The sequence below is a fragment of the Sceloporus undulatus genome, chromosome 6, assembly GCF_019175285.1.
Source record: "Sceloporus undulatus isolate JIND9_A2432 ecotype Alabama chromosome 6, SceUnd_v1.1, whole genome shotgun sequence".
Taxonomy (NCBI): Eukaryota; Metazoa; Chordata; class Lepidosauria; order Squamata; family Phrynosomatidae; genus Sceloporus; species Sceloporus undulatus.
This window is the reverse complement of record NC_056527.1, coordinates 59,624,207-59,636,469: the sequence shown is the minus strand read 5'-3', so window position 1 is coordinate 59,636,469 and position 12,263 is coordinate 59,624,207. Positions and strand designations below refer to the sequence as shown.

General features: G+C 39.8%; 1 protein-coding gene across 1 annotated transcript in view; it reads right to left on the bottom strand.

Moving 5' to 3' along the window:
• Nucleotides 1-1,027: 1,027 nt before the first annotated feature.
• Nucleotides 1,028-12,263, bottom strand: part of STAC (SH3 and cysteine rich domain) — an 81,739-nt gene continuing 70,503 nt past the window's right edge. The window contains exon 13 of the mRNA XM_042472257.1: nucleotides 1,028-3,888. Within this exon, the coding sequence (XP_042328191.1) occupies nucleotides 3,790-3,888 (99 nt within the window). The 3' untranslated portion in view covers nucleotides 1,028-3,789. The remainder of the gene's footprint in view (nucleotides 3,889-12,263) is intronic.

Sequence of the window (12,263 nt, the reverse complement as noted above, 5' to 3'; positions counted from 1 at the left end):
CAGTACAGAATTTTCAAGAACTGTTCAGAATAGTTTGTGAAAATCGGCTGATGTGGGACGGATGGGGAATGGATTGGGTACTCCTGGCGACATTGGCGGCATTCTCTTGTGATATGCGTTTTCCCCCATTCTGCCCCATTTTCATTCCCTTCCATTCCACCTCGTTCCTTTTCCTCAAGCTCCATGCACTAAGTTTAAGATGCTCGTGCTTTTCTGCCTTCCATGAACCATATCTTCAGGACTGGTAGATATATGCCCTTATGCAACCCTAAAACCCCACTCTCCCTTTTCATTTTCCTAGATTTGGTTAGCTCTGTATATTGTATGGGAGAGTGAATTTACTCTAGTATGTGTACTCTTTTACATTTCTTGTAATAAAAATTCATGTAGTTCTCCATCTCTGGAGCCTCTATCAGTTATTACTGGTATGGCTGGTGCTCTGTTCCTGCATGTGTTACCCCTCTCACAAGTCAAGCTAAACACTCCCCAAATTAAAGATAGTTTGCAACTGTCAGTGCAGGCTCTACAAGCCCCAGACACATAGGCTAACAACACACAGGCTCTTGTTTACACATACTTGTCAAAATGTTTGTAATGGCATCCAATGCTTTACTGGGTTTGGTAGAAGCTGCCTATTTTGAGTCAGAACAATATACCTCTACAGGAGTCTTTAAGCCTGCTGGTAGCACTATAGACTTTTAACAGTATTTCTCCCCTGTGTTCCTGTCTGAGGATAAGAAGAAAGCACATTTAAGAGATGACTGAATGGGGACTGCTATGATGTGTGATTTGGCTCCAGGCAACTAGAATTTAAGAGAAGAAATGGTGCTGTCATTTTGGGGAATTGCTTAAGATAGGGCCTAACATTAAAGACAAGTACCAGTGTAAACTCTTTGATAAATTATGGTGAAGTGTGTTTGTCTTCTTATTTTCAACAACAAAGGTGACAGTAGCAAAGATCAAAGTTTAGTTTTATAACAGAGGCATGAATTGTTTTATAACAGTACCACATGACTAACTCAGGGAGTCTTTTAAAAATCACTTTATTGTTTTATTGCTTAGTATCAAAAGAAATGAGACATTGATTAAAGGCCATTGTGAATTGAAATTAATATCCATCTTGATCCTAAGAGGCAGGACTGAAGGATAAACTGAAATAACAGAAGCAACTGAAATAGGACAGAATCACAGTATGTTGCATTCAAGTAAACAGTAGCACAGATGGATGGATGGATGCTTTTATCTAGTTTTTGAAGAACAAAAAATGCTAACCATAGTACTGTTTTCATTTTCCAAAAGACATTTCAGGATCCTTCATCTTAAATCATTGCATTACCAATATAGCAATGGCATAATGCATGCTGGGCTGATGTTGCTGTTCTTCTGCTTTGTCGTAATGAATCTGATTTTCTATGCCATGTTGCTTGGCTATCCCTTGCAAAATGAACTGAACTGCAAAAATATTTCTAAAACCTGTTTTCTACTAAAAAAGGTATACAACAAAAACTTCTAAGATATGAAACTTATTTTTCTTTCTTTCAGGTGTAGCTTTATTTATATGTCCAAGAGTTAGTAAAGGAATGGAACGGTGGTTTGCATTATCCAATGTCACCTCATATAGTAACTAAAGAGAAGCAAAGTTCTTCAGGCTAATCAAACCAGACCTGTCACCCTACAAACAGTCCCTGTTGGTTCTGGTCAGGCAGGTAGGCAGACAGCCAACATTTTCTGTGTCGGCAAAAGTAGCTGCAGGTTTAAAAGCTAAAGAAGTGAATATGTGGTAGACAGAACAGCCCTTTGCTAATAGAAATTATGGGCTTGAAACTTCCCAACTGCACCATTTCTGGTAGCAAAAGCACACTGGGATTCAGCCACAGATTGGAGTGCAAGGCAAGAGGTGAAGACAGAGGAGGGATTAGGGTACGGCCATGTGCTATCTTTCTCCTCCTGATTATTTATCTACTTAATACAACAAAACTGCTTTTGGCTTGGTGGCATGCCAAAGAATTGCAGTGTGATAGGGGTCCCACTTTATTTTCTCCTGAGCTGTTACATGTAGGAGACTGATTCTGTCAATCTGCAGAAAAGGGGCATTGTTGATTTATTTATTTAATTTATGTCCTGCTTTTCTCTTGAGATGGGACCCAAGACTTGCAAACAAATATAACTTTATTCCACTCATTTCCACTCATTTTGTTCTATTACATAAAAGAAACAGTTGGACAATTAAAGAGATAGGATCTGAAACCTTCTTAAAATAGAGAGCATCTGGCAATCGGTGAATTGCTTGTTGCTGTTTCTGTCCCTACAGTGGAGTGCTCCTAACAAGCATTTATAGCAGAACATATGGGTCTCCAGTTATTGTTGGACTGCAACTCCCACCAGTGTGTAAAACTATATCCACTGGTGGGAACTGATGGGAGATGTAGTTCAACATCTGGAAGGCCTCACATTCCATATTGTCCTTGTTTTACGACAACAGATCCTGAAAAACCTCACTGTCCCCCTGATGGAGAAAATGAAACAAGAACTGTCACTTAAGCCTAACTGGATCTTGGAGTGTCTATTATCTTGGGTTTCAAATAGACTATCACAGTGGGGATGACATTCTAGTGTTACAGCTGCAGTTTCTACCAGTAGCAATTAACATAACCCAGGGAGACTTCAGACTACTGAAGGCAATAGGCTTTAGCATGCTTAGCTCTGTGGCTGGTTTCCCCACAAATAACTAAACCTGCCAAACATTTGAATGTCGTTGCATTCATTCATAAACATGCTAGCTCAATATGTTTTGCTTCCAGTCAATGTTTTTCATCAGTAGGATGCCCCGCCCCACCCCAGTATGAAAAAGAACTGGGTTGTCATATAAACAGGACCATGCTACACATACACACATATATAAAATATGCTCAAACAATATCAGAAAAATAGAAAATTTCTTTAGCATGTCTGCAATCCAGCTCCTTGCTTCGGGTAGTTTTCTTCTTTTGGTAGGGATCAGGTAGGGACTTTCAACTGCACCTGTACTAGAGAAACAGTGCTTGTTCATCAGCTGTTTTAATAGCATTTACATCCAATATGTGCTAAAATCTTTGCTTGTGTACAAGGAATCCAAAGGACGTACAAGCTCGCCATGGTAACAAAAATCAAACATCACAAAGAAATTAGTCCAGGGGCTGTAGTATTTTTCTCAAAGTGATCTCAGTACAGTTCACCCAAACTGCTTTGTCACAAAACTTTAAAAATCAGAACCAAACATTATGCTGATTCGCTAATACTGTTGACAACATTTTAAAGACCAGACTCACACTATATATTTCAAGCATCAAGCAGCAGAAGTACAAGGAAAAGGTCAGAATCCTTGCCTTTTCAATCACACTTCAAATGAGAAAGAAGTCCCAAACAGTTTTCTTAAGACATGTGAAAAGGATACAAATTTCCGGATTAGCTGTTTGTTTCTGTCAGGATAACAGTTAGCAGCCTGACTCAGAAAAATCATCCAGTTTAATGTTCTGCCTGTCTTGTAAAAACAAAAGGAATCCATCCCTCCCCTAAGAATCATACTACCCTTGCTTAGTTCTTTTCCAGTGAGAGCAAGGTGTTGTAGATCACTCATCTTCTGTTGTCTGAGAGGAAGGTAGATGTCTGATATCACTGATCCTTGTGGTTGTGTCAGGATTTTCCAAGTCACTGGCAAGACAGCTTGTTTGGGTCGACACAGTGCAAGATGAGGCAGACAGGCCTTATTTCAGCAAAGCATCACTACTGCAGTGATTGCACAGGTGAAAATCAGATGTTCTCTAAGACGTCGATGGGAACAAATCCCTTTTTCTTCCCACTGCATACTTTGATAAAGCCATCATGTTCCTCTTCTGAAGTCATACAGATCTAAACAAAAGAAGAGAAAGGGAAAAGAGTTCATATGGGACCTTAATAACCACTAACTGGGAAACAGGCAAAGTTGCAACAGGCCACCTGACCTCATAGCCTTTGATATCTAACCATGGAATAATTACACCAGACACAGAAATTTGGGTTAAATAAGGGCCACTTTATTTGACCTAGAACCTATTTAAGTTGGAATTGAACCTGTAAAGGAGCAAGAAGATGAAGCAACCTGATGTGAGAGCAGTTGAAGTCAGGTGTCAACCCTAGACTACCTACTCAGCCTTCCCTTGGTTGAAACATATGAGCCCCTGAGGGCTCTCCAGTTGGACATTTACTGGAAGGGAAAACCAAGACCAAGGACTTTATGGAACTTTATGGAGAGTAAATCCTCAGATCAGCCCAAAGGGTAGGTTCCTTCTCCACTCTCAGGTACCAGGACCCAAAGATGGAGTTCGAGAGCCCTACCCTTCACCAAAAGGGTGCCAAAATGTACACCGAATTCTTAAATTCTCCTCCTTCTACCTGCTGGAGACAGCCTATCCTGAGCCAATTGTCAAAATCCCTCATATGAGGTAAACAAAAAACTGTGGGTAAAGGGGAGAAAATTGCTACCTGGCCCCAAAGCAACCAGTAAAGTTTACACCACACTGTGATGATCAAAAATGGCCTGTGAGGGGGTAGCCAAGAGTGTGGCTCTGCCCCATAACATGCAGCATCCTGGCACTACACACCAAACAGAACTCTCTGCCGTCTAGGCACAGAGGCCATCAAAAGAATACCCTCCACCACAGTTGCTGCACAGGTCCAGGTATGTATTGCTTTTATAGCATTGCAGTGTATCACTTTGTGCTATGAAGATGGACAATATGGGCTACAATCTTGCATTGGGAGACATAGCTACAAAAGAGAAAAGATGAGTCGGGGACTGGATGGGAAACCTAGGGGCAAAACAGACCAGCTAGAACAGTGGTTCCCAACCTGTGGGTTGGGATCCCTTTGGGGATCGAATGACCCTTTCATGGGGGTCGCCTAAGACCATTGGAAAGGACCTATTTAATTACAGTTATGAAGTAGCAATAAAAATAATTTCATGGGTTTGGGTCACCACAACATGAGGAACTGCATTAAGGGGTCATGGCATTAGGAAGGTTGGGAACCACTGAGCTAGAAACATCGGCATTGAGGTGGAATGGGGGTGTGGTGACTGCACAATGCACACTCCGATGCACAGCGGGTGGCACCATGGCACTCCTTTCAGGTGATGCATGTCAAAAGGTGCACCAGAAAGTGCCACGGTGGTGACAAAGGCACCTTTTTGCCAGCTCTAAAAGGAATGGCATTTTGCCATTTCTTTTAGAGCTGACAAAGTGCCGGATCGAGCTCAGGGCATGCAGTTGCCACAGCCCTGATCTGGTGTTGAAAGGGATGGCAGGACACCACAATATCAGGGTGGTCTGTTTTGCCCCTTAGTTACATCCAGTCCCTGATTCATCTTTTCTCAGCTGCAGCCCCCCAAACCTGGCAATTTCATGGTCAATGAAGAGTAGAGAGAGCAGCTGTTTTCATGCAGATGCACAGTGGCGGCAACAGGTATCTGCAAGGACCTCTGGAGGTCTCTGCAGGTGATGTCACTGCTCTGCATCCAGCTACAGGAAAATAGCAGGATGCTTGTCTGCTACTCCCTTGCTCTCAGTTGACCAGGAAATGGCCAAGTTTAGAGGACTGAGAAAAGATGAGGTTGTGGAGGTGATCACTGCAATAGCTAAAACAGTGAATTGTGATAGTGTAAATCCAATTTATAATGTTGTACTCCATCAAGAGGATGCCAGGAGGACGACAGGAGTACTTATAGGGCAATTCTATGGTGAGAATTGTACTATTGTCTAAGCCAGTGATTCTCAACAGTAAACTGTTGGGCAGAAGATTAAGAGAAATGACTATAAGTTATAGAAGAATAAAACTATGGCAGCAAAGCCTAATTAAAGGTGGATACTACTCTGGTACACTGTACATCGAAGAGTTATATAAAAGAGATGAGAAAATGCATGAAACATAGAATGAAGAGCCATGTGAAGATGAACCACATTTTTTTTAAAAAGTGAAGATGTAATAAGAAAAATAGGGAGGGAATCACTAGGAACAGATGATATCCCAGTTGACGTGTACAATGCAGACAGACAGAAGCAACTCTAGTGTTAACTAAAATATGCCAACAAATATGGAAAACAACAGACCAACAGACTGGAAATGATCAATACATTTCCCAAAACACAAGAAAGGAAATACAAAAGAATGCAGCAATTATAGGACCTTTAATTTCACACACATGGAAAAATATGTTTAAAATTCTGCAACACAAAATCCAACCATACATAGAGAGGGAAATCCCAGAGGAACAAGTGGGATTCAGGAAAGGAAAAGGAACAAGGGACCACATTGCAAACATACAGTACAATAGCTAATGGAGCACACCAAATAATTCCAGGAAAAAAATCAGCATGTGTTTTATTGTCTACAGCAAAACATTTGACTATATAGCTCACGAAAAGCTATGGAACACACACATGGATATGGGTGTGCTACCACTAGACAATTTGAGAAAACTGTACCAAGGACAAGAGGCCACTGTCAGAACTGAATTTGGAGAAACAGAGTGGTTCTCAATAGGCAAAGGGGGTCAGGCAAGGCTGCATTTTATCACCCTACTTGTTCAATTTACACTTCTCCCTCACATTTGTTTGGGTTAGGAGGACAGGATCCCAATGAAAGTGAAAAAACAACAACACGCAAATAAGCAGTACCTTTTTAACCTGAGAGAACACCTTTCTAGGAAATTCTAGGTCCTCAAGCAGTACTCTGCGGCCAACATCTGCCTTAGTTTGACCATAGAATCATGTTGCAGGACCTACAAATGCCTAGAAAAGTGTTTTCTCTAGGAATCTTTGTCAGGGATGATGGGAGTTGTGGCTCTTCACCTCTGGCCTGGAACTCACCACCTGGTTGTGCACCGCGCTGACCAGTTTTGGCCAGTGGTTATAGCTTAGCAGAGTTACAGAGAATAGGCTGAAGACCCTGACAAATTCTCCAAGCCTTCTCACTCTTGCTTCCACAGAAGTCTTCACCCTTCTTCTTCAGGATCCAGCTGGTTCTTGTAGCTTCACCCAAGACACCAGACGACTCAGTAGTCTTATATAGAAGATCTACTTTATTGTAATATATACAGCTCCAAAACTATCCAACACAACAATACACTACTCCTCACTCTACTATCCACTCTACCACTACTACAACCCACAAAATACATTGGGATGCATAGTCATTATTATAGTCAATGCATGGTACCACCCACTGTTGTCTGTTTCCACCCAGTGGGCGTGCACAACCATTTCCATTGGTTCTCTTGGTTCATCCTACAATTAATGATTTCATCATCTCAGCCTTGACCACTTAACAATTGTCAGGTGTGTCCAATTATCTACTTTACATTTCTTGTCCTTGGCATTCAGGACTTGTTAATTGTATTACCATTTACACCTGTGTGGTTCTCAATTGGCTTCTGCTGAGTCACCCTGACTCTCACATACATGTTTTATTTCATATACTGTATGACCCATGTTGCTTTTTCCTTGACAATCTTTAGGTCCTCCAGTGCAACTCTATGGTGAACTTCCAGCAGAATTTTTGCTGGAGGACCTAGAGATTCCGAGGGAGAGAGCATATTAATCAAATCTGCAAAAGTCAAAGCCGCAAATATGGAGGGACAAGTGTATGTGCTGAATACATATTAAGAAAAGCGGAGCCATAACCAGAAGAAGAAGAAGTGAAGATAAGAGGAAGGAACACCAACAACCTAAGGCAAGTGGATGATATCATAATAATGGTGGAAGACATCACAGACTTGGAACAGTTACTAAAGAAGGTCAAAGATTAAAGTGCAAAGGCAGGATTAATGCTGAACATAAAGGAAACAAAAACGACCACAGAGGAGATACATAACTCCAATTATACAATGAGGAAATCAAAACAGTTAAAGAATTCCCATAGTTAGGATCAATTACTGACTGAAATGGTGAATGCAGTCAAGAAATAAGAAGATAAGGAATGGGAAGCAGCAGCTATGAAAGAACAAGAAAAGCTCCTGAAGAGTAAAGATATACAACTGAGCACATAAGTTAGAATCGTCCAAGCCATCATATTCTCCATGTATGAATATGAGAGCTGGACATTAAGGAAGTAGATAGAAGGAAAATAACTCATTTGAGATGTGGTGCTGGAGAAGAGTGCTTAAGATACCATGGACAGCCAAAAAGACAAACAGATGGGTCTTGGAACAGATCAAGCCAGCAATCTCCTTAGAAGCCAAGATTATTAAACTGAAGCTGATGCACTTTGGCCATAAAGTAGGTAGAGAAATGGAAGATAGGGGCTCTTGGAGGTGTCTCATCCACAGGGTTACCATGAGTCAAAGTTGACTTGAAGGCAGATAACAACAACAATTGGAGCAATTGAAAAAAAAAAATAGCCCCCCTTGGTATACCTGAGTGGCTTATGCTAGGAGTGATTCCACAGAAATTAAATGAACAAATAGATGCTAGCACAAAAATCATGGGGACTCATTTTCAGATCTACAAATGAGATTAACAGTCTAACCCCATCCCTTTTAACACATTACTGAAGTAATGTGCAAAACAGAACATAAATTTTGGGGGATTCAAAAAGTAGCTGGAGAAAAAGTTGCAAACTGCCCCCCTCCCCCAAATGCTGGTTAGGTGCTATTGGTAGGAGATGGCATGTCATACTTGTTGGAGAACATCAGTTTGAGGGACAGTGAATTCTTTTCTGTGTTCTACCAGGGTATGTTTAGCTCTGGCTGAGAACCACATATCTAGGAAATAATATTGCCCCACTGCTGAGGGGAAAGTAAGGGAAAACTGAGATTATGGCACACTTTAGCTAACTCTCTAGTTATACAAATATATACTTTCCTTAATCTAAGGGTGATGTAAGTGTGAGAATAACTAAGACCTGTTCTTTCATAATGTTTGTAATGCAAAGCTTTTTTAAAGACAGTGAGTGAGTGAGAGCAAGAAAGAGAGAGAGAGAATTATATTTAGGCCTTTACATTTGGGTTCAGTCTTGCACTATTAGCTTTACAGATGAAAATGCAATGTGCGTGAAGGACAAAGAATTGACAGAATGCTGCTATCTGCTATTTGCAGCTGGCTATCTCAAACTGCAATCCACAGAGTAATAGCAGCAAACACTCAGGGTGGTAGATTCATGCAAAAGAAAAAAAATATCAAATTTTCTGGAGATGAAAAGGTCAATAGAAAACATATCCTTTTCAATGGTTCATCATCACAGAAATTCACAAGAAACACTCGTTATAGTTCAAGAATTCAGAAATTTTCTGTGGGACCATACAGTTCCTAAAACTATTTCTAAACTGGCCTGTTGATCTTGACAGACAGGAAACATGATCTAATATAAAGCAACCTTTTCCTGTTTTCCGCTTCTTTTGCCTAAAAATAAACTGTTGTGGTCCTGCATGTTTCTTGAATGTCCTTTCCCCAGAACTTCTGTCAATTGTGCAGTATGTCTGTACATTTTGTGATCCACCAAGCCAAATGCCATCCATCAACTACGCTTAATTGTAGCCCAGCTTGGGGTTGCAAAGGAATGGCAGGTCAGAATTAAGCACTTGTCAGGCCAGAATACATAGCTGCTAGAACTGCAATCAGTTATAAATGGATGCACAGAGACCTCCCATCAATAAAAGAAGGCCCGAGAAAGGTCTGGGGACTGATATTCATGCTGAAACTCACAAATGTCATTAGCTATAGAGAGAGTATGTAGGGAAACCATCATTTTATTGGAAAATGGTCTGGGTTTTTTTTGACAGGAGGTTAGGCTTTGAAACTATAAATTACAGGAGAAAGCGCAACCCTATAAATTTCTGAGAACACTGTAAGGAGGAAAGAGTATAAAACGTTGTAGGAGGATATTGATAATTAACAACTGACTATAGTAGTATCAAGAGTCAGCATGGTGTAGTGGTTTGAGTGTTGGACTACAGGGTTCAATTCCCTTCTTGGCCATGAAACTCAATGGGTGAACTTGGGCAAGTTACACTCTTTCAGCCTCATGGGAAGGCAATGACAAACCTCTAAACAAGTCCTGCCAAGAAAACCCCATGATAGGTTCACCTTAGGGTTGGCATAAATTGGAAATGACTTGGAGGCACACAATAACAAGGAGAAGAAAAGAAGAAGTAATAGTATCATGAATGATGGCACAAAATCTGACAAAAGATAATGGCTGAGATCCTACATAACAGTTATGTTTCATAATTTTATGAATGCATGAGCCAGTGCAGTGCAGTGGTTTGAGTGTTGAACTAGGATTTCAAGAGAACAGGGTTTGAGTCCTCTTTTAGCCTTGCAAACCTGCAGGGTAAACCTGAGCAAGTCACACTCTCTCACTTGCCAAGAAAACCCTGCAACAGGTTTCTTCTAGGGTCACCATAAATCAGAAACAATTTGAAGGTGCAACAATTGCTACTCTTCAGAAATGCAACAAAATCCTATCACTGAACTATGAAGATAGGCAGTTGGGCACCAATAACAGTGCGCTGATGCACACTGGGCACTTCTGATATAGATCAGATGCTCCCGTTATACACTGACACTTCCTAGATGGTATCTGGATGCACACTGGGGATCATTCCAGGGTGAATTGTCCATTGTGCATCAGGCCATGATGTATCAGTCACTCCACTGACTATCAGTGTGCAACAGATGCCTGTACATTGTAATGTCACAGCAATACAGACAGGTGAATACAGACATTGTGAAATTACTTAATTCAGTTTTGTGCACAAGTAAGAGCATTAATAAAGACATAAATCTCAAGCTGAATGCCAGCCCATATTATTTATAATAATATTCATAATTATTTGAATAATTTTAACAATTATTTGAAGAAACTAGGAATAGTCCACAAATTATTTTGCAGTTTTTGGTATGCCAAAAAGGATATCTTACGTTGTGACAGATCCCTACTGTGGAATTCCAAAAACCTAAAGAACTAGACAGCCTAAATAAAGCCCAGCTAAAATAAAATAAAATATGTAGTAAAGAAAATGACAAATACAGCAGTTCCTTCTAATTTGTGAACTTGGAGTCCATGGTCTCGCTATTTGCGATGGCAAGGTGGGGTGAGATTAAAATGGTGCATGCACCCATTATAATTAATGGGCTTTGAATATATGCGAATTTCCATTTTTGGGGGGGGGGGGTGGGTCCAGAACGGATCCCTTGCGAAAATGGAGGAACGACTGTATATATTAACTTGGTTTTGTATCTACATTCTACAATGAAGTAAATGAATAAATCAATTGCAAACAGTAGAAACAAAAACAAAATCTCTTATTTTTGCCTGCTTGGGGATGCGAAAATAAAGGTGTGATAAAGTATCACATTATACATGAGTGATGGGTCATCCTAAGTGGGACACGCTCTGTACAGGTCTCCATAAGACAGAGTAAGAGAAGTTATGCAACACCATTTCTTGTCTGTATGAAAAATGTGCAGTAAGGGCAATCCAAGAGATTGTCTACATTTAAAATATTGTGTCTCCTACTAGCACTTTATATCTCCATCATAATTTCAAATTGTGTGAATTAATGTATTTGCTTCAATTTCTTTAGTACAATCATCTTTTTTATGAGTATATGAAAATATCATTGCTGAACATAAATCAAAATTATTCCCTAGTTTTCACTGGGATATAAATAAACCAGTAAATGTTTTAGTATTTCTTCTGCATTACTCATTAAAAAGAGGACAAGAAATGTAAAATTGTAAACTGTGCATCCATTAGATAAATTCAAATAATAGGGTTTTATAAGTTTTATACAAATAAATGCTCACATTATTTTTTATTAAAATACTTCAGATCATCTTCTTGATATTTTTCACATCTACAAGAGGATTGCCTGTCATTTCTTTTCTGAGGTATCGTAACTGATTGGTTTCAGACCATTAAGATAAGTTTTTAAAGTTGGATCAGAAGATGGATCATAGCTATATCTGCCATGCAGGATCTCAGCCTAATATTTTTAATATGATTGTTTATTTAATGTTTTATAATTTTTATATGATCCATTGTTTCAACTGTGTTTTGTTTTCACTTATAATGTGAGCTGCCTAGGATTCATATTAGGAGAATGTTGAGCTATAAATAAATAAATAATCTGCTTTAGGGTTTAGGAAGATTTTTTCTAAACTGATCAGGTTTTCTTTGCATCTAACCATAAAGAATCACAGAATAATATTTCCTGGCCAGTTTTCCTCTCTTCCCATATCCCCTTGGCC